The sequence below is a fragment of the Acipenser ruthenus genome, chromosome 2, assembly GCF_902713425.1.
Source record: "Acipenser ruthenus chromosome 2, fAciRut3.2 maternal haplotype, whole genome shotgun sequence".
Lineage (NCBI taxonomy): Eukaryota > Metazoa > Chordata > Actinopteri > Acipenseriformes > Acipenseridae > Acipenser > Acipenser ruthenus.
The window spans coordinates 104348332-104375763 of NC_081190.1; the positions used below are offsets into that span (position 1 = coordinate 104348332).

The 27432-nt window shown below is 38.6% G+C and overlaps 1 protein-coding gene across 3 annotated transcripts in view; it reads right to left on the bottom strand.

The window, feature by feature from the left end:
* LOC117408305 (VPS10 domain-containing receptor SorCS2-like) overlaps positions 1 to 27432 on the bottom strand; it is a 259841-nt gene that overhangs the window by 30628 nt on the left and 201781 nt on the right. For all 3 annotated transcript variants that reach the window (XM_034013192.3, XM_034013191.3, XM_059005171.1), the window contains 7 exons: positions 24669 to 24833; positions 23609 to 23682; positions 18255 to 18319; positions 17057 to 17175; positions 13945 to 14034; positions 4895 to 5074; positions 1976 to 2122 (listed from right to left, as the gene is read on the bottom strand). In XM_034013192.3, the coding sequence (XP_033869083.3) occupies positions 1976 to 2122; positions 4895 to 5074; positions 13945 to 14034; positions 17057 to 17175; positions 18255 to 18319; positions 23609 to 23682; positions 24669 to 24833 (840 nt within the window). The remainder of the gene's footprint in view (positions 1 to 1975; positions 2123 to 4894; positions 5075 to 13944; positions 14035 to 17056; positions 17176 to 18254; positions 18320 to 23608; positions 23683 to 24668; positions 24834 to 27432) is intronic.

Consider the following 27432-nt stretch of genomic DNA (forward strand, 5'->3'; position numbering starts at 1 on the left):
CTCTCTAACAAACTCTGGGGCCTTCCAGAAACAGGTGTATTTAATCTGAGATCATGTGACACTTTAATTGCACACAGGTGGACTCCATTCAACTAATTATGTGACTTCTGAAGGCAATTTGTTGCACCAGAGCTTATTTAGGGGTGTCACAGCAAAGGGGGTGAATACTTATGCAATCAAGACTTTTCAGTTTTTTATTTGTAAATAATTTTGAAAAATATGTAGATTTTTTTCCCCACTTCGACATTATGGACTATTTCGTGTAGATCAGTGACAAAAAATCCTAATTAAATCCATTTTAATTCCAGGTTGTAACACTACAAAATGCGGAAAAGTCCAAGGGGGGGTGAATACTTATGCAAGGCACTGTACATCTTCCTTACAGGGAGAGGAAAGCAAACAATTTTGTTCAAGGAACGTATAGCTAGAATTTTTTTTTGAACATTTTATCATCGTCTGCATTCATGATGTACAGTAATTAAGATGTTTTAACAATGGTAATGAAAATTATTGTTGTAAATTAAATAAGGGCGTTTAAAATATTAAACCTTCATAGTTGTTTTAAATGATACACCGTATGCAAAATAATGCATTTGCGTTACAGGGTGTCAAAAGAAAAATAAAAAGATTTTGTTGAAGTGAAGTTATTGTAGCCATGAGAACAATCTGTTGATTGTCATGATCCCTTTGGCTGTGTGAAAGGGTTATGATGGCATTATATCGGCATAGATTGCACAATTTCGTGCTGTGTGAATGGGTATTTTAAATAGTTTTTTAAACGTCTCTGAGACGCTCAGTAGCGGCAATTGTGTGTGAAAGGGATATTGGACACAGTGCCAGGATTTCAAGCAACAGCCACACAATTCCCCCTTCAGCCAAATCCAGAGCCTACACTATTCTGATGTGCGGCACATTCACTTCATTGAAATACTCCAACCCACATTCAGATGCACAGGTGCAGTTTTCAACAGTCTGTGGTTAATAAACAGCCCGCAACTTTTGAGATGCGCACTTGTGATAGCCGGTTCTTAGTACATAGGCCCCTCAGTCTGCAGACTTATTTTCTCTCTGTAAAATCTCTAAAGGTTGTGCTGAATCTACTGTTACCTGTAGGCTATTACCATTACCGTTAAATGCATAACAAATATACCAGTATGGTGTTCCCGGATATTTCATTTTTCACACTTATGAACAGGAATCAACCAGAGTTTTAAACATGTAATCACCCAGACATAAAGCCTCATTTTAGATTTGTTGTAATGTCTTACCTTTATATCTGAAAAAAAAGTGTTGGGATAGTACAATAATTTACCTGGAAATGGAAATTAAAACTGGATTGTTGTCTTAACATGGGGCTGTAACGATGACTGTTATACGTGCACAAGTTTTTTTTGTAATCTGTCATTGCCTACTGTAGAGCTACAGTCTATTTCATAAAAGCCCACACTGACTTATGATGTTACATCACCTGCAACCCTTCTCCAAGACCTGTATGATGGCTGCTTTTGTAATAAGTAGGGTTTTATAAGCTGCTTTATAAACCTGTTGTTGAGTTTTACATTTCAATAATGCTCTGAGATAAGATTCAAATGACGTAATATGAGGTACACTATAATCTACATACACTGTGACTTTACAGAATGGGCAGAAAACCATAAAAAAAGCAGATAAATCAAAAATGTTATTGTATTATAAAGGAACAACAACAGTGTACCATTTCATTTTTATTCCACTGTAAACAGCCATTGATGGATACAATTCTCCTAATGTAAATAGTTACAGTACATGTTATAGTTTGATATTTAATGTGGCCAGCAAATAGACCTGAATCATCTCTTTTGTGTAGAGTGCTTGTATGTTTCTTAATAAAACTACACCACCAAGAAGGTGTCCGTTTTATATTCAGTTAAATGTAACCATCAGCAGTAATTCATTTTACAAGTAAAATCTTTGAGTGGTTAGAATGCAGCCATACCGGTTTGCAGTTTACTGGTTTTCCGTTCATGTCCGTGGAAGGTGGGTTAAGGTAATCCCAGTCACGGCCCTTGTTGAAGGTGATGAGCGTGGTCACCTTCCCATCCACTTTCTGATTGGCCAGAAATACTCCTTTAATTCCACGGACCTGAAATGCATAAATATTATATACTGTACATGTATTAAGCAAAAGTTAAGAGCAACCAAATGGCACATCTCCAACAAACAAACCTTCAACACAATGACACATTTCTATTGCAATCCCTGAGCCAGTCTAGCTCAATGGGAGCCATACTTTATGGAAGTCTGTGGTGGAATATAAGTGTAGAACATTATCAGCAAATCTTAACATAATTTAACATCAGCATTATTGATCAGTATTCTTTACACTTTTAGATGGTGGCTGATTTTTTTTGCACAGCATTAATACATACTGCATATCAAAATGTTTTCCAATGTAATAAGGGCTGTATATTTGTTTCCCATTCTGCTTGTAGCATGCACAGAAAAGTCACTATTTGGTTTCACTTCACTTTAAACTGGCACATACTGAACAATTTTTTGGCTTCTGAATTATTTCCAAATGAACAAACCCATTGTTATTTATGGGTTTACCTTCAGGACATGGAAACAATACTTTTATTTTAACAACCAAAATTCACAAAAAAGGTTTCCTGTTCTACAAAGCAAAACCACATGTGTTTGTAGAGGTGTTTTTTATAAAGGTAGAGGCAACTAAAATGTGATGCCCAGATTAGGATACAGTTCTGCTTTTTATAGTCTAACTCAATGTGTTAGTCCAGCTCAGGACACAAGGTTTGAATTTGTTAAACACACCCAATTTCTTCCAGGGAACACATATTGTAATTATGAAGTGAAACTAATCAATTTATGCCAAAATGAAATTAATTGGTTAATTTATCAATGTTATAACTAACAAGTCCATTTAGAAACAGCAGTGTAAAAAAAGTAAATGAAGGAGAAGCCAAAACCATTAAGATAGAATCTAGAAGTCCACTTTTCCACTGATGCTGTTTCAGTTATTTACATTCTCAACCCCTCCAGTGATAGACAGCTTCTAATTGTAAGTTACTGTTCAATTCACACCCAACAGCAGTCACCCGTTACACCATTAATTTAGCTACAGCCCTGTATGCGCGATAGAGCTCATCTGATTAAATTATCTGAAAACGACTACAATAAAGTAAAAAATGAAAGGAACCAGAGCACTGAATTTCTAGTGGAATTTAAATGCAGCAAGAACAAGCTTACTGCATGAGAAACATTACAGACCCAAAGAATCTCAATGCACTTCATAAAAAATGCAATTTGCTTGTTACTGTACTTTAATAACGACTTGGGAAAACAAGTGAGCCGTTAGGGTTGTCTTGGGAAAGGGTAGCACTAACTTTGGGCAGAGAGTTTCATAGAGAATGTGCATAATATTGGTTATATTGAACAGGGAGTAACTCAGGTGGACGCTGATCCCAAAAGACTTTGTAGGTCATTGGCAAATGATTAAACTATCCCTGGGAACAAAATGTAGGAATGCCACGTCTCATGAAATGGTTTGAAAATATGAAGAAAAACATATATATGAAAAAGATCTACATCGTTGATATGGTCAGAGGTTAAATCAATGTGGCAGTGAAACATTTATTGTTTACTGTTCAACACCATTGATGGTAAAAATCATAGAATACAGTTGTGCACCAAATACACATGCTACTAAATCAAAGTCTATTGTCTCTATACCCCAGAACCTTAAAAAGTCATATGAATTCAATATGGCAGCCATATAGGTCAGATATCAATTTCATGGTCACATTTAGCACAGTGGTACAGTGTTTAACTTTGACACCATGGCGGCTACAGCTTTCTTCATATCCACAATTATAGGTACAGGTATGTGCATAACAGCAGTATGGTTGCAACCTTAGGTCACAGGTAAAGCAAACAGTAAAATTTGTTTTTAATGTTAACATTAAAGTGAGGTTCAGGGGCGGGAGATAGAGCCCCTCTCCTCCTATTTTGTCCTGCCTATCAAATCTATCTGCCTATTTAAGCCACGTCACAATCTATGTTCTTTCTCTTGCATTTGCTTTTTTCCTCCTCCTCCTCTATATTTCAATTGCCGCATTGCCTCTGCGCTGGTCTCCTCTACGGGGGGTTAGTGAGTCTCACTTCCCCGGCCTCAAGTCAGCCGCAGCTACTACGCATTCATTCAAAAGAGGGGTCCTTGCCGCAGCAAGTCAGAGCGGACCACCGGCCACACTGTTCTTTCTCAGCTTAAGCGCTATTTTTTTGTCTCACCCAGAGACTCTGTTGTTTCTCTCTCACTGTACCAGTAAGAGCTGTAGTCATCTACAATCCTTAAATACTAAAGTCCAAATACTAACAAACTCTATCTTTCAGATACCCCTGCAGGCGCACTCCAGTGCACTCTTTGAGGGCGGCTCCTGGAGACAGGGATTCTCTTTCCTTCCTTCTTTCCAGGTTATAAACCTTTCCATCCTCTGGGGACATGGCCCAGTCCAGGAAGCAGCGTCTCCAGAATTCTCCGCAGAGTCAGAGGATTTTTCTGTTTTTTTCAGGCCAACCTCTGCAGTACGAGATTCTTGTGGTATAAAGTCCGGACCCTGTCCTTTGCCCTGGCCCGCAGGCCACTAACAGCTCAAACCTTCCCTGGCCAACAGGCGACTCACAGTTAAGCACTCCTGGCCCACAGGCCATCATTATTCCCTCGAGGCTAAGCCTCTAAATACTAACCTATATTATTCACACAGCCCTAGCTCCTGCTCATGAATCTTTAGGAGTGGGTCCTATTTTGGTGGTTTGTTGTCATCGAAAGGGTGGAGTATGTAAATATCACTACAGTTTAGATAATTTGAACTGCCCCCACAGAAACCTTCTACAGTACCTCTAAGATGTCAATGAGGACATTTTCTTCTGGCTGCTTGGTGCTCCTGACGTTCTCTAACACAATGGAATAGTAGACACCCTGTGGGTCCGATTGGTAGAGGTTGTAGGTGTCTGTCTGGTACCACTCCTGGAGAGCAAGGAACACCTGGTTCTCATCTGTGCTGACTATCTGCACATCCTGAAAGAAAGCAATCAGTACAGTGGTTAGAGAACAATGGCCAAAGGCACATGCAGGTTTATGTTGGTATCATTTTCAGCTATTTCAGTCTAGTTGTTATATCAGATGATTTTCATTTGGCAACTGTTTGTGACTTCTACTACAAAGGTCTGCATAAGAACTGATATCCCTCAACATAGTGACTGCATTGACCAACGTCCATCAAGACTCACAGATGTGGCAATGGCTTTTTTTGAGAAAAGCACAACCGGAAAGCAGAACTTCTTTCCCACAGACTTGTGCATGGTATTGTGACATGAAACTGGAATTCAGTACCCAGACATTCTGAAAGAAATACTACTGGTAAAACAGTGACTGCATGTGATGTAGGAACACGTTTTGAAAATGAATGGTCTTACATAGAGAAATGTTTGCTGAACCTGGTTGGCATATGATCTGGCAATAGTTTGTCTGGTACCACTCCTGTGGTACTGGACTCTTGACCGGAGGGTTGTGGGTTCAATCCCCAGTGGGGGACACTGCTGTTGTACCCTTGAGCAAGGTACTTTACCTAGATTGCTCCAGTAAAAACCCAACTGTATAAATGGGTAATTGTATGTAAAATAATGTGATATCTGTATAATGTGAAATAATGTATAATGTGATATCTTGTAACAATTGTAAGTCACCCTGGATAAGGGCGTCTGCTAAGAAATAAATAATAATAATAATAATAATAATAATAATAATAATAATAATAATAATAATAATAATAATAATAATAATAATAGTTAACCATGGTAAATCTAGGTTGATCTTATTAGTAGTTCATGGTTTAACTATGAAAAAGACTAGGCGTGGTTTTAAAAAAGATACAATTTTCTGTGAATGCATCACTAAAAGTTTATATGGGGGAACCTTTTTTCTTTCTTTTTTTAAATTTAGTAGTTGCCAGTTGATCTTACCCTGTTTTTCTCCAAGTTTGAAATATCCAATTGTATTTTAGGCTCAGCTCAACTGTTCCTAATTTATCATGTTTAATCTGAACACAGAAATAAAAAGCAATATTCTCCACATTTCTCTCTCAAAATAACCAAGACTCTTGAGGCCTGATTAATTTTGAGAGAAACCAGAAGAAGATTGTATAGGGTCAGAGCTACACAAGTCTTTAATAACCTGTTCTATTCAATAATGAAATGAGATCCAGTCTAACTGCATCATAACCACAGAGAACCCTGTGGATTTGGCTTGTTTGTGCTTAATATGCTAATTAACTTTAATAAAACTTGTTATTAAAATCAAAAATATATATATACTATAGGATCAATACAAGGAAAAATCAGGTTTTCCATTCGTATAATCTGTCTCTGATCAACCACTGCAAATGTATGGTTGTGACAAACACAACGTATATATAGTATGTGTTGTTTTTTAATACAGGATCTGATACTGCCTGACCTTACTAGCACTAAATATATTTTTGGATAGTGGAAATATGTAGTATAGTATTAGAATACACTTACTGGTGCATTGTATATATTCTGGGGGATATTTTTTAACTGGAACTACATTCTGACCAGTAAACCTGTATTCTGGATTTAATGTAGCATTATAGCATCATATAATTAGTTAAATCGCAGTATTATGTATTACAAAGAGTAACAAACGAAAAATACACGCGTTACCTTATTTGGCTTGCCAATTATTTACTGTACTGGTACAAAGTATAATGCTATAGGCCATGAAATAAAGCCTCAATATAAAAATGTCACCCTCATCCATGCTAGATATTTGGGATTAGTAGTCAGGAGTGATAAATGCATTTGTTCTTTCATTTGGAAATAGCAGTCTTCGAACGATGTCCCTGTTGGCTTATTGATCAAGCTTCTTTGTTATAAGTGCAGACAAATTGAATTAGACCCCTGTTCAAACAAGAAAGAAAAAATGATTGTGGTTATTAGCTTAACTGGATTAGATTTTCACTTCAGGGACTTAAATTACTTCTCATTCTTGATGTATTTGGCCTTGTGTAACCAATACCTTATAATGCCATAATAATGTTGTCTGAGATATCGGGTCTTCTTATTTCACCATTAAGTATATTACATGAATATTGGCTATATATATATATATATATATATATATATATATATATATATATATATATATATATATATATATATATATAGTAGTGATCCGTGTACTGTAATTCCTGCTGTGTATCTGTGTTTATGTGCTGTGATTATTTTTATTCCCGCTGTTTGTAATTGTAATTCCCTGCTCTATTTCCTGCCACTGCTTTGTTTACCTCTGTCTGTGTAATCCTAGCCTCTGTTTGTGTGTGAGTTCTGTGTCTCCCCTGGCATTGGCTGTTGTCTCTCTGTCTGTCCCCATTGATTGTTGTTTGTCTATGCCCATTGGTCCTTGTGTGCGGCTGAGGACCAATGGGATGTGCGTGAGCTCTGTTACCCTGATCTGCATAAGGGGCAGAGCTAAGGGTATAAGAAAGGGTTGGACCTGGCCATTTGTGTGTGTGTGTGACCCAGTGTTTCCAGACGTATGATAATTATCATAATTATACAATAATTTGGACCATTGTATGATGTACGACAGATAATTGTGAAAGTTGCCAAAATGTACGATAATTCTGGAAGGTCCATAGAGTACTCGCATTTGAAAAAATAAATTGATATTCGATCATTTGCAGCTAATGTGTTACTGTAGCTTTAATTAGAAGACTGACGCACACTGTGATGTTGCTGTTTATTGCTTGAGTTAGGGTGTGTCTTCGGATGACCTTCTTCACATCAGGTTCGGGTAAAGTGAATTTTGTGCATTGCGATGGGGTCATTCGCATGACAGCCCCACCCCGAAAAATGAAAAGATTTCGGGATTCTAAAAATTGTAAATTATCTCGATGGGGTCGTATTTCGGGTTGGGGTCCTAACATATATAACTAGGCTTGCTACTATTTGATTTTTATTTTTTTGCCAAATCGACGATTAATATTTATTTTTTTAAAGAATGTACTGGGTTTTTTTTCGATCTTTATTTTTCAATTCAAGCAGAATTGAAAAATAAAGATCGAACCATAGAAAACACAGCATATAAAGTGTATTACACAGGCTTTTATAGCATACATTTACAAGTAAAAACAATATATAGTTGAACAGAACTAACTTGAACTTATTCCGAGCTCCGCCCCTCTCCTCTTAGGCACAGCTGGACTCACTGGAGGCAAGGCAGACTGGCCCGCTTCTTCCTGCAGCGGAGACTTCTGCCGTCGCTCAGGGTATTGTTTTCAAATCAAACTAGTAACTGTCACCGTATATACCTATAATAGCAAACACTTACCGACACCTTAACCCGCTAATTTCAAAGTAGGCACTTTGAATGACAGACGCTGTAGCTGGCAAATGAAAGTGCACAGTCAGTCTGTTGATTGACAGTCATTTAAACGAATGAGAGCATTCTAGCGGTGCTTCAGCCAACGGGATCTTTCAGGACAGGATTAAATGGCTGATGGTGACACTACACTAACCTATTAAGGAACCACTGGTTTGACTGACAGCGACCCCCTAGCCATTCAGAGCGGATCAGAGACGGGACAGACAACAAGTATAAAAACTACACAGACGAGATGATTTCTTAAATTATTATTTTTGGTAAGAAAAAAATAGCGAGTGGTTTTACCAACGTTTATCCTATATAAATTTATTTCAGTCGAACTCATATTTTTGGGGAATTCGACGTTTAACAAGCTTTACCAATTCCAATCGAAAGATGGATAGCAATATTTGTAGCAGTAAAACAACATTTTTCTTTTTTCACTGAACATCTTTTACAGCAGGAATCACAAGCAATAAATTGCTTTCTATTTAAAAAAAAACTGTTTTACATATGAATAGGCGCATTTGGCCTTGAGAGAAGACATTACAGAAATAAGCCACATAGGATGTGTACTTTACTGATCTAAATAACATATCTGCGCACAGGTGATTTTTTTCCCTTTTCACAGGCATGACAGAAATAAAAAAAATTAATGTTTTAAATAAATGTTTTTGTTGCTCAGGTGACCCATGAAGTCACCTGAAACTGTCAAACACTCATCTTCATTCGCCTAAGGCCGCCAGGCATACTTAAAACAAACAGGGTAATTTACAGTGGCTCTCAAAAGTATCCACCCCCCTTGGACTTTTCCACATTTTATTGTGTTACAACATGGAATCAAAATGGATTTAATTAGGAGTTTTTGAGACTGATCAACACAAAAAAAGTCAATAATGTCAAAGTGAAAAATAAAATCTACAAATTGTTCTAAATTAATTACAAATATAAAACAGAAAATAATTTATTGCATAAGTATTCACCTCCTTTGCTATGACACACCTAAATAAGCTCTGGTGCAACCAATTGTCTTTAGAAGTCACATAATTAGTTGAATGGAGTCCACTTGTGTGCAATTAAGGTGTTTCACATGATTTCAGGTTAAATACACCTGTCTCTGGGAGGTCCCACAGTTGGTTAGTACATTTCCTAACAAAAACTACATCATGAAGACGAAGGAACATTCAAAGCAAATCCGGAATAAGGTTCTTCAAAAGCACCGATCAGGGGTAGGATATAAGAACATTTCCAAGGCACTGAATATCCCCCGGAGCACAGTAAAGTCCATTATTGAGAAATGGAGAGAATATGGCACAACTGTGAATCTGTCTAGAACAGGCCATCCTCAAAAACTGAGTATCCGGGCGAGAGGGGCACTAGTCAGGGAGGCCACCAAGAGTTACAGTCTTCCACGACTGAGCTGGGAGACACTGTGCATACGGCAACAATGGCCCAGGTGCTTCACAAAACTGGCCTTTATGGGAGAGTGGCAAAAAGAAAGCTATTGTTGAAAAAAACACATCAAATCTTGGTTAGAGTTTGCCAGAAGGCATGTGGGAGACTCTGAGACCAAGTGGAAGAAGATTCTATGGTCTGATGAGCCCAAAATAGAGCTTTTTGGCCTCAACGCTAGGCGCTATGTTTGGCACAAGCCTAACACTGCACATAATCCTGAGAACACCATCCCTACCGTGAAGCATGGTGGTGGCAGCATCATGCTATGGGGATGCTTCTCTGCATCAGGTCCTGGAAAGCTCATGAAGATAGAGGGCAAAATGGATGCAGCAAAGTACAGAGAAATCCTGGAGGAAAACCTGCTGAAGTCTGCAAGAGACCTGGGACGGGAGAAGATTCATCTTCCAGCAGGACAATGACCCCAAACATACAGCCAAAGCCACACTGGAGTGGCTTAAAAACAAAAAGGTCAATGTCCTGGAGTGGCCCAGTCAAAGCCCGGACCTCAATCCTATTGAGAATATGTGGAAAGAGTTGAAAATTGCTGTTTACCAAAGGTCCCCATCCAACTTGATGGAGCTTGAGCAATTTTGCAAAGAATGGGCAAAAATTGCAGTGTCCAGGTGTGCAAAGCTGGTAGAGACTTATCCAAATAGACTCATGGCTGTAATTGCTGCCAAAGGTGCCTCTACCAAATATTGACTCAAGGGGGTGAATACTTATGCAATCAATTATTTTCTGTTTTGTATTTGTAATTAATTTAGAACGATTTGTAGATTTTATTTTTCACTTTGACATTATGAACTTTTTTTGTGTTGATCAGTGGCAAAAACTCCTAATTAAATCCATTTCGATTCCATGTTGTAACACAATAAAATGTGGAAAAGTCCAAGGCGGGTGAATACTTTTGAGAGCCACTGTAGATCACTGTTTACTCAGGTAAATGAGCTTGAAATTCAGAGAGAGAGAGAGAGAGAGAGAGAGAGAGAGAGAGAGAGAGAGAGAGAGCATCAGTTCATCCTAATGTATCTATGGGCGACAAAGCAGTAGTTCAGAATCTTATTTAGGCCTGTGGCGGAGTGCCTGCCCCTGTGCATAGTTTTTGTGTTTTATGTATGTTTTATGTGGTGTGTATGTATTGGTGCATGGAGTGTGGGTTATGTAGCATTGGTGATTTAAAACGTATATTTGTATTTAGGCACAGGGATTGCACAATCACTTCACATGCTGGGATTCAAGAGAATGATTAATTAGGAACTGAATCCTGGCACAGCTGTATATATCGAGGCACGAATCACTCACTTGGGGTTGAGTGAAAGAACGGGAGGGAGAAGGAGAGTAAATTAAAACTAAAAAGCAATTGCTACTCGTGCTGACATAGATCAGCATGATACTTGTGTGTTTAGTGTTCGCCATGTTTTGTCTGTTTGTTTTGGCCAACATGGCGTTTTGTTTTGTGTTCAGTGTTTTGTTTTGTTCTGTTCAACTGTTTTATTTGTTTATTTATTAAAACACGCAAGCAGTGCATTCATTTCACTCACATTGCTGTGTGTTTCTTCCGGGTCTGACGTCACCGCACAAGCCAGCTTGCCACAAGGCCCAACTGACTTTTGGCGGTTGTTCTTTGGCTGTGTTGCCTTGATAGTTTGGAATTCGATGCCTACAGATATTAGAGCTAACTGAGCTGCACTTGTTCACTCTGGTATATGGTTGAGCCTGATGGTCCTTATATCTGGTGCTGTGGTCATGGCGGTCCTGATGGTCTTTTTTGGGAAGGGTGCTATATAAGTTTATGTTTTGTTATTCATTTTAATACATACAAACACACAGGGAAATCAACAGATTTACGAGATCTGCATGGATATTTATGAAGCAAATTAATTGGTTTCATGGATCATAAAACCAAACACAATTTGCATTGCCAGAGACAGACAGAACTGTGCTTTGACATAACACATAACTTCGCAGTGATGTAACCTGGCCTTTTGGGAACTTGGGGAAATTAAAATGTACCTGTAACTTTTTATTGCCGTTCTCCAAAAGTAGAAAGTAAATGTGTTTTTCATTATTTCAGAACACTAATATTGCACACTACTATCTTGTAACAATTGTAAGTCGCCCTGGATAAGGGTGTCTGCTAAGAAATAAATAATAATAATAAATACAGAAAGTGGGAATTGATTTGTTGCAGTGTGTGCTTTTCGGTTTGCGTATTTCTTGTTTGAATCATTTGTTGTACTGTGGTGATGTAAGGTTTTGTATGTATGTAGTGAGATGGTGCATACAGTACCAATGACCTGAGCAGCGCTGCTGGAACATGACATATAAAACTGGTTAAAATGATAAAAAGATTAGAAAGGAAAGTAAGAATAGTTAGGGTAATACATTTACAGCAATCCAAGTCTTCTACAAGCTCTTAGACTCTCCAATACATTTCATTTCAATTTAAAATGGAACAGTGGGAAATCTAAATATTGCCATTTATACTTTACTACTGTTAAAAGACTAAATAGACTTGAGACTCACACACATACACACTGTTAGAGGTGTTTCTTTTGTCAAAGTGTCTCTTTTTAAAAAAACAATTAAGCAACAGTTGTATTTAGATCAATTAAAAAAAAATCTTTTTTTTTCCCCTCAGAAACCTTGCACTATGACACAATGAAAGTGCACTATGCAGTGACTGCATTTTTCAACAGATATCCTTCAATTATTTATTAAACACAATAGAATTTTCTATGGCTTTTCACTCTACACATTTTTCTTTCTGTTGCTTCTTTCACTGGTGAAGTGTTGAAAATGTGACCCATATATTTAAATTACATTTAATTTAAATTATATTTATTTATTAGTGTGCAGTAGAAACAGAAAACCATAGGCAGTGATTTCAAATTCTAAGTAGGGCTTCTGATTCCGATGCAAAACAAATAAATCGGTGTATATCCAACAACACCAGAAAAACACTGGAAATGGTTATTCAGTTCACATTGACTTGACCCCTTTCGGCATGAAAAATAAATAAATAACCTATATATACACTTTCCTTCCTCACTTGTATTTTGCTTCGATTCATTCTGAATACTTTAAACCCACCCCAATTACTGAGTGACAGCAAATTCCTAGATTTTTATTGGAGGATTGTACATGCTGGAATTTAAAACAGAATTGCAAATGGTGGCAAAATGTAAAAAAGCGCCTAAACACACAAAAATCCCGCATACAAATATGCCTGTGACCATAAGGATTTAGTTGGGGAAGACAACAAAGGAAAGAAGGTACAAGTGTGCAATTGCCGAGTTTTGTGAAACAAAAAAAAAAAGAATTTGCGAAAGTAACCGAAAACAGTAATTTCATACAGTATATAAAAAGCAAAAGCCCCCCAAAAAAACGATTTACATAAAACTTAAGCAAATAACTCAAAAAGCACCAAAAATCCAATGAATAAAAACTGAAAAACAGAAGCCCTAATTATAATTATTTTGTAATAACACTGTATGATTGTTTATTTACAGTGTAATTAATATGTAACCACACATGTGACTATGAGGTCTAGCTTAGGTCAAAGTGAAGTGCTGTTAGATTTTGCTCAAAGAGTTTCCATAACTCTGAAACTATAACATTTTACACGGAAATAGTTTAGAATCTGCATGTATTTGCTTGTCGAACAGTGCTTAGTGAACTTCAAGTTTTTACATGGGGGAACCTATAGAATATAAGAAACAAGATTGTTTCAATATTTCTTTTCTAGTGGTAATTATTACATGAAAGCAACTTCTAGTTTTTCATAAAGTGGTTTCCACTGTTACAGGCATTCCCTCAGAAGACCACTTATATCAACTCATATGCAGTACTTACTGTACCACGTGCTGTTTTATAAAACTCCACTTTAGTAGTCCTAGCAGAGAAAGATTCCCTCTGGTATTTACTGGCATGAAACTAATTTTAAAAAAGTGGGATTATCATGTGGGGATGCATAATTGCAGTCTTTTCTTTTACCTTTTACATATTTTATCTAACATTTGTCAATTTTGTAAAGAAAAGAAAGTTACCTTTGGTAAGGCATACTTAGGAAACTTCATCTGAACAAATTCATTCCGACGGTAAGAAATGTAATGCTTGGTTCTGTTTCCAGTTGTCACCTTAAATAAAAAAAAAAGTATTATTCAGTTGGTAACATTAGGGACAAAAGTATCAGGACACGATCAGTTGCTCCCATACATCATAATTGCAGGTTTATTTTTCAGCCTAATATAGCAATCTAATTGTTAAATTTAATTGAGAAATCTGGTTAGCTGAATATGTCAATACGAGCTAGAAAAATATCTAGCTCTGCCACTGTGCCACTGCTTTGACTGCTTCAGTTCAGAATTCGACAGTCGAAATTAATTTTACCAAAAATGGATCTGACCTCCTAACTGCTTGATCTTCTGTATGATTGGGTAAACAGTACTCCTCTTTGTTCCCTGATGGCATGTCGTGCCCAGCTGGGCAGATGAACATTGTCAGGTGGGCAGTGTAGCCTTGATGAGTGGAAATGCCACCTGAATGCAGACGAGCAGACTTTGATCTGCCACTTCAATGCAGAAGAACTTAGGGACTTTCTGTTTGAGATCATCCTCCAGAAGGCAGCACCTGGGGCGCCACCAACCTTTGTGTTGGTATCTATTTAACATTTGTATTCAGGATTGATCCTCTGAGATGCAGTGGTATCTGGTTCATAGGGGCGACCAGCCAGCAGTAAATCTCAACAAAGCTAGAAGCCTGTATACCTCCCCTGGTTCACAAAAGGATGGCCTCTTCAAGGAAGGCTTGATGCAAGGTTAAAAAAGCACAGATTTAAATGCAGTGTGTGCATAATAGTTCAAAAAAGTGTAACACTGTTTAAATAAACATGCAGATGGTGTCAAATCATTTGCACAGGGCTGTTCTATAAGCAGACAAGTTTGCAATGTTCCTGTGGCAGGGCAGGAGCCCTGCACATTAAGAAAGTAAAATAATGAATGAAGTACCTGACGCTCCTGGGAGAGCCTGCCTACTGTGTGTGATTACCAGCTGTGGAATCTAATCAGGGCGTCAGGTATAAAAACATCCTGTTTATTAACTTCAGGGCTGCTGCAAAGCCAAAGACAATGTGCTGAACATCGTTCACACTACCCAGACAAAGAGATCTTGCTGTAACTCTCTGATCACTGTGAGAGTGACCCGGGATCAGACCATAGTTATTGTATTTCTTGCTCTTATTGTATTACTTGTATTGTAACACTTGAAATGTATTTGCTTACGATTGTAAGTCGCCCTGGATAAGGGCGTCTGCTAAGAAATAAATAAATAATAATAATAATAATAATAATAATAATAATAATAATAATAATAATAATAATAATAATAATAATAATAATAATAATAAAGAAACTGAGACCGCCGACGGCCGTGTGAGAATCCAAGTCGGGGTTTGTTAATAAATTGAACATTAGTTAATTGATTGTAGATTCCCTTAAAAGAATAGCATGGTGTCTAAGTGCGATCTCCACGCATTAGGGAGTAGTGCACATTGTTTTCACGGCACCTTTTTATTTTATAGTTTTTGTACAGTGTTTCATTTTGCCTTTTGTACGCCACGCCGTATGTCCCACGGGAGCTACCATTGCTGGAGGCGTCACGTGGAGTTCCTGTATGTTCTGTCTGTGTCTGTAAATAAAGCCAGCGCACCTGCGGGGTGTGTCAGCTTCAACCCTCGTCTCGATCTCCTGCCTGTCACTCAACAGCGAATGCAAGCATCCACACGCCAGCAGCCTCACAGTTCCTCATTTCAATGGGTTCCGGTTGACTGATGCAGAACATTAATTTACTGAAAGGCAGTATCATTTCAAGAGGCCAAGACTGCCATTTAATACTTAAATGTTGCTCCTATTCAGAAATTCCAGAATTCAATATTATGAAACCATTATCTTTCCAGTTGGCAGGTAATACTGTTAGATTTCAACATTCGATTACATGATGCACTGCAAGAAATCCAGCCAACCAGTTAACCAGTAAAGCCCGGACCTGATTGCTGGAACCTGATCATTTCATTTGCACATTTCAGCAAGTTACCAAGCATAGAACTGGGGAAGGATAAGTGGAATCCCATCAGTAAATTGGGGTGGCATAATTCCGACAGATATACAGTATAGAACAGACAAATGCATGAATCAGAATCAATAATGCATTGATAGCACTTTGGATTAGTTATTACATGGAAACTACAGGGTAATTGTTGTTAAAACAACATCTTGCTACCTGTAATTACATGGCAATACAGGTCATTTCTGTGTCCTATGTAATTGCAAAGTTAACCTGTAAGAGCAGTGTACTTCAGTGCAGTAGCTGATTACAGGTTTCCATTGTATAGCAGAGGAACTAGCATCCCCAGTCAGGCCAAAACTGTTCATCCTTCCCTGTGGTGAAAACAATTGCAACAAGAACATCTGTGCTCTTAATCCACAGTCAGTATCCTTTATTTACAGCGACAGCCTGTACAAGCTCATGCTGTAATGGAATTACAAATAGATTTCCCCTGGATGTCATCATTGCGTTTTGGTATGCATGGGCAACTCATGTATTGAGTTCATTGAGCATTGCTGTGCTCATACTTAAGTTTTATGACTTCATTCCTTTTTACTCCTTCAGGTACCCAGTAAGTACCGTAGATTTGACAAGTCGGATATAAAAACAATGGCGCAATGATTATATTTTTGTTTTCCAGGTTAGATTTCAGGTTTGTTATAAAAATCAACAAATAATCAAAGATGCACATTAACAAATTAAATTGAAAGTGGTGTTAGCCACTTAAAACAGAAACAGAAGTGTTTTTTTGTGTAACAGAAAAAAAAAAGATTACATAGTCATGTATTGTCATTGTCTGTGTAGCACCATATGATTAGTGATAATAAAAATAAAATAAAATATTCTGCCTCCCCTATGAATAAAAGACAGATGCAAGAGGCTAATCTAGTCAACGCCACTGAATTGAACAGAGGAGGAGATATCCAATGCCCACGGATTGTGGCTATATTCTGGATCCCACACAAACTACTCTTCACCGGAGCATTTTATATCACTTCTACTACAAAATATATGGGCTTGAAAATATGCTGTAATTTAAAAGAATCGTTACATTACCTTCACAAAAATGTAATCATCCTGCACAGCGAGTGAGTTATGGTCAATCTTGCCAAGGAACTGAGCAGTCACCATTTTGTCAGAGCAATTCTGAATCAAGCAGGTCACGTACAGGAAACCTGAGGGATCAATCAAAAAACATAAAAAATTGGAAGTTGTTTGAAGTTACAGAACAGGTAACTGTATATATTAGAAGCCTAGTTAGTAGGCCACCTAAGTGTCAAATAGCTGGTTATGAAAATATACAAATTCTCTGTTGAAATACAAATAGCAGAACTTAATGGTCCCTTATAAACACTTACCATGGTATATTTACACAGTACTTTTGCAGTTTATCATGCTTTTAATAATACTCAAACTCGTTACCATACTTCACCATGCTTTACACTGCGTTCGCTATGCACCACTGCCTAATAGTAGAACAGTTCATCCACAGCACCTCCACAGTACCAATAAGGAAATTATTGACAATCAAGATCTAGGGAATGAGACTAGCCTCCACAATTGATAGTCAGAGATGTGCAAGATATAAATAAACAAATAATGTAACACAGTTGCAGTTCTTAATCCACCTTTGAGGTGTAAAAGTACGTCTGCAAAGGCAATTGGAACAGCCATGCATGGATGAGTTCCTGTTCTTCTTCAAATGTCTGTGCCACTGCTACACAGATGTCAAGCAGCATATTTAATTTCACAGCTCAGCTCTACTTTGAAATCACCCATACAAAATTAAAGAGTACATACAGTAGCTTTAAATGTCATTGTAATTCTTTTATTTACATGTCCTTTTTTTAAAGATGTTTTCAATCATTTTAAGAGTTTCAAGCCTCTTATGAAAGTTCTCTATATCTGTCTTTGCCTGACTTTGAGCTTGCCTGGAGAAAAGCTGCCTCATAAAACAGACTCCCTTATACAATTTAAATCATGTCACAATCTGACCTTTCACCTTAGCTATTATACAGGGCTACCTTAAAATGATGTCTATACTATACAGTATACATACTGCTGTGTATATCATGTACTCACCAAAGACTAGCCCCTCCTCCCCAACTCATCCCATTAATGCATACAGTTCTATGCCCTAGTTATTCTTTGAATAAGACACACAGCATGCACAACATACAGTACCTGCAGGACATTCATTATTATACTTTAAACATGACTACACAAGGAAAACATTATCTGGACAAAACTGTACCTCCACTGGTATCCTGCATCTCCATGTGTACAAGATCAGGATCAGCATCAACTTTGGCCACAGACCTGGAATAAACAAATACCTGTTAGACAGAGCTATAGACTTAAAGCAACACAGTAGAGTGGGATAAAATGGCTTTGTGACGGTGGTCCACTATGAAAGGTGCTATATAAAACAAAGACTGAAAGATTGATAAAGTGGCTTTAGGAACAATGGAAAATCCATGAGGTTTCGTGTATTCTATTTTGGTGACATGCAAAGTCAATTTTAGTTTTGTATTAGTTAGTAATGTTATATTGTGCTATACTCAGGAACTACTATTAAACTTTAAATTGTGTTATTATTATTTGTTTATTTAGCAGATGCCTTTATCCAAAGCGACTTACAGAGACTAGGGTGTGTGAACTATGCATCAGCTGCAGAGTCACTTACAATTACGTCTCACCCGAAAGACGGAGCACAAGGAGGTTAGGTGACTTGCTCAGGGCCACACAATGAGTCAGTGGCTGAGGTGGGATTTGAACTATTGAATTATTATTATTATTATTATTATTATTATTATTATTATTATTATTATTATTATTATTATTATTATTTGTGTAGTACTGTAGCAGGGCTGAAGCCTGGCACGTTAAAAGAGGGTTACTGTGCTTATTGTGTTGATGTAAATTAATGTGGGATTATTTGTATGTGAATTTTTAATGGGGAACCTGAGACTCCTGGGAGATCCTACCTGCTGTGTGGGGTTGTCTGTGATTGCCAGCTTCCTAATCAGCAGGTGAGCATGTTGTGTGGAGTGTCAGATATAAAAAGGTCCAGATTATACACATCAGGGTGCTGCTGCAAAGCCATTCGATCATACTGTGCTGCTGAAGGACTGGTTTTCAGGAAACAAAGCGGACGACTCTTGTGATGGCCGTGTGTATATCCGGTGTCGGGAGTTGAACGGGGGTTGTCCTGGGAGAAGGAAGCTGCAACCACCAGGTGTATATAGGTGTATAAGCGATGTACAGCAGTATACAGGTGTATAAGCGGGACATCCACTTGTTAGCACTCGCTGTATTCACAGTAACTTTTGTTTGTAGTTTTTGTACTGTGTTTTATTTTGCCTTTTGAATGCTTGGCTGTATGTCCTCCATGAGCTACCATTGCTGTTGGCATTACGTGATTTGTGTCTACATAAATAAAACCTGAGTACCTGTGGGATGTGTCAATCCCAACCCTTGTCTCGGTCTCTTGCTTGTCAATCAGAGAATACACTCCCCCTTTAACTTCCATCGTTACACGTGGTGGCAGATGGGATTCGAACCCACGCCTCCTGTGCATTTACACACCCCGCAGGCTAATCCGCTAACAAGTGGAGGTCCAGCTAATACACATGTCTGCCTTATACTGGTGGGATCTACTATCCCTCAGGCAGTTCATCCAACCCCGGATATACACATGGTCGCTGGTTGTTGCGTCTTCCTTCTCCTGGGACAACTCCCGACCCCGGATATACACATGGTCGTCACAAGAGTTGGACTCTTTGTTTCCTGAAACCCAGTACTTTAGCAGCACAGTACGGTACGATGGTTTTGCAGCAGCAGCGCTGTGATCCCTATGGCTGTGCAGCACCCTGACACACCCATCTCTTTCCTGTAAACACACACAGCAGGTAGGCTCTCTCAGGAGTCTCAGGTTCTCCATTAAACATTCACGTACAAATAATCCCACAATTATTTACATCAACACAATCAGACCTGCTTCAGACCTGCTACACGTACATATGCACAGGATGACATATGTACACAGGAAAAGTCGTGTTGGAATTATAACAATGATTAGTACATTTTGTATACAAGATTTATAATCCACACTCTATAAACTTCCCCTTTATTTTATGATCAAATACTGTTTGTAATAAAAGCATTTTTTTTTTTTTACTCATATTGACTTTGTTCTCCTGTTTCAATGAACCTTTGTGAACTCTCAGAGCACTGCTGATGAGGGAACCCAGGGAATAATGGATATAAAATAGCGCACAGTGTATGCATTGTATTGAGGAACAGATTCATTTTACCTTGGAAATGGGGGCAATGACACTGAAAATATTGCTGTAATTGTGGACACTTCAGGTTTACTTAAGACTGAAGAAATTAAATAGTGTGCTTTCATCTTTATACTCTTACAGTCATAAAAGTGACATTTTAATATCCAGTATCTTAATGGATGACCCTTTAATTGTTTTTTTTAAACTATTTTTTTCTTTCCTAATGCCACACCACAAGTATGCATTTTATTTAAGGTATGAAAAGAAACAGATTCTCAAGCAATCCTCGATCTTTACCAGCTGTACCAGAGAAATACAATATTGATTTAAAATTACAACTCAAACTGCAAACGGACAATGGAATACATCTAGAGATGCGTTAGGCACTTTCCAGAATAATTCTGCTCTGTTGTATGTTAGCTTGAAGTAACAATAAACTAAACCTTTCATTTTGGTCTGTCACCAACTCACTAAACTCTGCCCGAGCTGCCTCTCTGTCCTAATTCTCCTCGACCTCTCTGCTGCCTTTGACACTGTCGATCACTCTATTCTACTATCCTCTCTCGCTGATCTGGGAATCTCTGGCACTGCCCTGGCCTGGTTCTCCTCCTACCTCTCCAACCGCACTTACCAGGTAACCTGGCGTGGAACAACACCTCGCCCTCTTTCAACAGGAGTCCCCCAAGGGTCAGTCTTGGGTCCTCTCCTGTTCTCTCTCTACACCCGCTCCCTGGGCCCCCTCATCGCATCCTATGGTTTCTCATACCATTTCTATGCTGATGATGCTCAGATTTTCCTCTCCTTCCCCACCTCTGACTCCACCATCCCCTCCCGTATCTCTCTCTGTCTGTCTGCTATTTCCTCCTGGATGCACTCGCATCACCTCAAACTCAACCTCTCTAAATCTGACCTCCTTTTCTTTCCCTCCTCCTCCTCAACTCCTCTGATCTCTCTATCTCTGTTCCTCTGGAATCAACCACACTCTCTCCCTCTTCCTACGCTAAGAACCTCGGAGTCACCCTGGACCCCTGCCTCTCTTATTTTCCCAGCACATCTCCACTCTGAACAACATACGAAGAATCCGACCCTTCCTCACCAATTACGCCACCCAGCTCTTGGTCCAGGCCTTGGTACTCTCCCGCCTAGACTACTGCAACTCCCTCCTGGCTGGCCTCCCTGCGTCCGCCACCCGTCCGCTCCAGCTCATCCAGAACTCTGCTGCTCGCCTGGTGTTCTCTCTGCCTCGCTTCTCCCATGCAACTCCACTACTCCGCTCACTCCACTGGCTCCCGATCACCACTCGCATCCAGTTCAAGACTCTTGTACTAGCCTACAGATGCCTTGACCAGACTGCACCCAGCTACCTCCAGACCCTCATCTCTCCCTACACCCCCACTCGACCTCTCCGCTCTGCCTGCACTAAAAGACTGGCTCTACCTCCTCTACGCTCCCCTGCCTCCAGAGTCCGCTCCTTCTCCACCCTCGTCTCGCAGTGGTGGAATGACCTTCCTACAGATGTCAGGACTGCCCAGTCCCTGACCACATTCCGGCGCCTCCTCAAGACTCATCTCTTCAGAAAGCACCTGTAGAACTCCTCTGTTTTTCCCCTGGGACACATACCACCCTTCCTTAAATGCGCTTTACTTGCTCTTATCTGCCCCCTATTTTACTGCATTTAATCCTGTACTTCAGAGTACTATAATCTGCCAAGTGTTTAATCTGTAGTATTTTGTATTTAATAATATCCTGATGTAACTATCACTGACACTTATCTGCTGTATTATTGGATTGTATTTTGTCACACTTGTACTTGCTTGAACCAAAGTCATTGTATTCATCATTGTATTTATCTTTCTCTTAATTGTATTATTACTTGCACTGTGATTCTTGAAATGTATTTGTTTACGACTGTAAGTCGCCCTGGATAAGGGCGTCTGCTAAGAAATAAATAATAATAATAATAATAACATTTTTGTACCGCATTCGTTGATCATGGTTCTGAGGTATATATTAAAACAAAAAAGGCCAAAAATGAACAAATAAACATATTGCTTAACAAAATAGTAATAGAAACTGGAAAATGTTTAAAAACTACAATGAAACTGAAATTAAAAAATAAACATGAAAAACGAATATTCTGAGATGTATTAATATCATTTCATAAAAATGCTACGTAAATAATTTAATTTAAATAAAGTCAGCAAATGAAAATGGCGTCTATCAAAGCAACAAAAGAAAATGCTTGTTTAACAGTGACTAGTTATTCTGCACAGTAGAGTTAGTGAAAACCACGCGTTCTGCTCATTATATGATAAAGAGTGTTTGCGTGTATGTGTGTTTTGTATAGAAGGCCAAATGGGTCAAAAAAGTGTTTCAGATATTTAGTATGTGTATTGATTTGGACCAATCAGAATACATAAAATACTACGTGTTCTAAATAAATGTAAATGAACTACACATTTTCTGTGTAGGGGCTGGTCATTTTACTGTCATGCAGCATAATTACAAGAGTAGCCAATCACCTTCAGGATAACATCTTTTTAAATTCAGACATGAAATACGCTTAAAAAAAACAAAAATAAGAAAAATTGCAAATTATGGGGGTGAGAGATTTTCTTGAGACACACAATGTTGACCGTGACACGGTTCAATTTGTATTAATTTACACAATTGTTTTTTTTAAATTATTTTTTAATTGTTTTTATTTCAGTATTACACTAAAATGTTGAGTTACCATAGCTAATATTAGATTCAATGTTATATCTTTCAACACTTGTTTAAAATTACATATTAGTTACAGTGGGGATACCACTGAAATAAAGCGATTTCTAAGGCTCTGAAACCGCGGGTTGATGCTCGTCTCGGGGAGTCCGGCGGATCTATTCACTAGACTTTACCCAATTATTTTATTTAAATTAATTGGTTCTCATTTCATTTTCAGTGATGTGACTGGCCAAAGTAGTATGTATAATAATTATAATTACTACACATACTAAAGTCAAACACGCTTTTGACCCGGATGGCCTTCCAAAGTTTTTATGTGTATGACCCCCCCCCCCCCCCCGCCCCCCCCCCCCCCCCCCCCGCCCCCCGCCCCCCGCCCCCCGCAGAGCAGATTCCAAATGTTGGCAAGTATGCACATGTACTCTAAATAGTTGATGGTTAATTCCAGCTAATTAAAATACTCAGTACTGTAAAAAAAAAAAAACTGAAATTATCCCTGTTAATACTGGCAGAGGATTTACCACATTTCTGAAGTGCTGGGTGTTGATGGCAGTTTGGAGCTGAACATACATGTTCTAATGCTGTATCTCAAACTCACCAGAAAAAGCGGTCCTTTGTCACTCGTTCTTGTAGCAGAGTCCACTTTCTGCCTAAGTCTGTTGATACATAGAGCTGGATGGGGGGATACCAGAGCTTTGTAAGAAAAACTCAAAAAAAAGAATAGCAAAGACATAGCGAGTCCTATTCACAAAACATAACTCATGAGTTATTTAAAAAAAAAAATCTAAGTCTGTTTGTATGAATAAAAACTGTTTCAAATTCCTCATAACTCCTGTGACTTAGAGAAAACAGTTTTGCATGAGATAATAATTTCAGTTTCAGAGACGCTTCTTTTAGGAATATTCTAGATTGTAATCAAGCTTTGCCTAAAACTATTTCCCAGCTAGCTACCGTAATGAATTAGCACCTCAGCCCATTGAATTGAATGGAAAAGCAAGGGTTGGATGTCAACCGCAAACCATATGGTTCAAAGACGAATGACTTGACATTCAAATAAAGAGCAAGCTCTGTAGTCAAGAGGTAAGCATGTGTCTTATGCCGATGTCAGTATTATTAGCTCATCAGTTGCTAGGAGGATATTAATTACACTACAATGATCTTTTTTCCAGGTCAGCGGTTTGTTGCTGTGGTTTTGAAGTTTTGCTTATCTGTTTGTTACCAGTAATGTCTTTTCTAATCCCTGCTTAAAAAATCAAATGTGCAGAGTACAACCTGAAACATGAATCATTAATTGGGTATTACATATTACTGCCTAACAAAACAGGAAAGCTGTATTGATTTTTACAATGCAGCTACAGCAAAGCTAAATGTAAATGCTCACATATTCTAGCGACTCTAGTAGAGATGTACAGTATGTGGAGGTAAGACTACACCGACACCTTTGTAATGAAGAAAGTGCTGTACAACATTTGTTCTTTTTTCCACAAACGTTTCCAAGTTTATGCTGACCTACAGCTATGTCCAAATGCTTGGCATCATCCTATAGTATTAACCAATCTTGCTTCATAAAGTTGAATGAAACCTGTGGAATAATGTCATTTTAATATAAAATGTGACATTTCAAAATCCAACATGAACAACCATTAAAACTACCTTACCCGTTTCTCCTTGCTGTAGGCTAGCAGTTTCTCTTCTTCTTTCGGATGGAAGACCAGAGTCTCTACAGAGAAAGTGAGAGGCTGTCTCTGAAAGATGCTTCCCTCATCTGTGCTAATGAAAAGCATCTGGTCCCGCTCGTTGATGGAAGAACTCACAAGAAGTATCTGCAAGAAAAATAAAATCCCAGGTCAGGGCTAAAATGTAAGGTTGGCAGAGATGGGGTTAAATCTGTTCCTGTCAGCAATCACAGATGTGGCCATTCCCCCAATTAGGTAATTGGTGCTAATTGGGGAGTGGCCACATGTATAAAAAGAGCATGAATTATTAAACATCATTAAGCTCAAATAATAACCTAATCCAATTTAAATGACCAGTTTTGCTCTTTTCCGGAGTCACAGGAGATTGGAACAGGCCAGACATAAGCCTGTTTTAACCAGCTTTATATTCACTAAATCAATTACAAATTGAACCTCATCAGTTTGTTTTACAGCCTTCACCCTTACTGACTGAAACCCATTCTTCCTTTCTTTCCCTTCGTTTAGAAAAACTTCCAAGTTGAAATCTGAAGAGGCATAGAGGAGGATTTTCAAGTAATTAAAAGCTCTTGATGTCATCCACATGCTAAAGAGCCCCTTTGTCATTTATTCTATTAAATTTCCTGACAGAACTACTCATGTGAGACTGCAGCTCTCTGCAGAGAAGTAACTAGAAATCACATTGTAATCACACAAAGTACCCGCGTGGAATACTAATTCACAAACACTACCCCCCCTAATATACAGCAAGTTAAGCAGGCCATTGTTAGAAAAAAAAGTAATTTGCTAGCCGCCTCGGAGGGATACATTTCTCACATTAAGGCACACATTATTTCATCAGCTTGCTTATAGTGCTACCCATCTGAAGAAGCTAATAAAAAAAGCAACATGAATACCAAGCATAGGAAGAGATCCAAGAAACAGGTTTATTTCAAGTTACAGAATAGCACTGCTGCCTGAAAAACAGAACCTATATTGGAGCTGCAACCTCCTTCTGGCTGTCAACTCATTATACCCTCCTAGTCCAGAAGACAGACCCCCAAAATAGGGTTAAAATGCATACTAACAAAGTTTTTTTTGCTGAAATGAGTACTTCAGGGTGTCCCATTTAAGATTCTGACAGGTGCCCAGCTGGCATTGTTGAGCATTTTTTTCTATGATCAAAATAAAATATGTTCATTTTTACATAGTTGATCCTTCATAGCAGTGAGTGTATACTATACAATAATTTCAGTAATAGGTAAAATGTGTCTGTAGGTCTAATTAGTAAAATATTTCAGCTTCCAGGTCTGTTTACATGATCCTTCTAGCTTCACTGCCTCTGAAATGGGCATAGAGGTAAGTGAAACTCTATGTGTAGGTAGTACTTAGCTGGCTTCTCAGTATTGCTTAGCATAGCTATAAACATAGTTTTCTCCTCCTTGCAGGTCAAGAAATTAATAAATATTTAACATGAATGCAGAGAATACAGAGAACTGCTTCTTTAATTGTAGCAAGACAGGTCCACTCATTACTGGTGGAAATGCAAAGATACAGAACATCATTGAATCAATTTGAGTGGAAAGACACTCTGCATATAGATTTACAAGAAGGTTTAGAAAAAAATTCAAATCTGATCATCAAATTTCATAATACATGTGTTTCAAGTTACACATCCAAATCACACATTCAGAGAGTGTTGAAACACACAGGATGCCAGGGGTTTCAGAGTGAGCCACCTCCAAAAAGACGATCCCAACAGCCAACCTTTCACTTCAACCAGTGTTGCCTGATTTACAGTGACAAGTGCTTACCTAAAAACCCCAAGAATCCAAACAGGTGGAGACATAATGTTCAGTGTAAAACTGCCGAAGTAAAGCAGCACATACTAACAACCTGTAATGAGAGAGAGGATGACCGAGCAGCACAAGTGCGCATCCGTGTCCTGGGAGCAGTTTCAGATCCGCATCGGCAGATTCTCAATATCATTATAACTGCTACACCGCATTTACAGGAAAACGTAATGTTTCTTCAGCTTCAAGATCTTCTGAAGATCAAACCCAAGACCCAACTGATGTTGCTTTCAGGAAAGTTGTGTTTGCTATTGAGGATGACCTTAGTTGAGGTGTATGAGTTTATTTCTCATAATCTGTCAATGTACAGCACAGATGCATCAGGGTCAAGTACCAGTGTACACTCACCCAAAGATGTAGACATGAGTTCTGAGCTGAGAGAGAGGGTAATTGGCTTCGCCGTCAGTACAGTCTGCAAAGAATGTCGCCATACTTCTTTGCAGCAGGTCACTGGAACTATACTCACTACATCCAATGGCATCTTGTGGACATGGCTTCTTTACCAGATGGGGCTTTGGAGGCTTTCCTGAGAGATCATGTTTGCCGACACCATGGGGGAGTGTGGAATTCCCTCTTTCTGGACCAGTTTGGAGAGTAAACTTACATACACTGTGGAAAAAGCTAAAGCTGGACTTGTGGGAAAGACCCTCTCCCAGGAGCAAGTGGCTGCATGGACCTTGTCTCACCATTTGTGCAACAGCCACTTTCCTATGAGAAGATGCACAATGAGGAACTGGACGAGTAGGACTCAGAAATCAATAGACACAAAGGGAAAAGAAGAAAACAGCTAGATGCTTCAGATAGAAATGTCATCATTTGTGAGGTCAAGAAGCACACCAATCCTCTCACCACACCAATCCTCTCACCACACAACCTGATGATCTACTCATCAATGT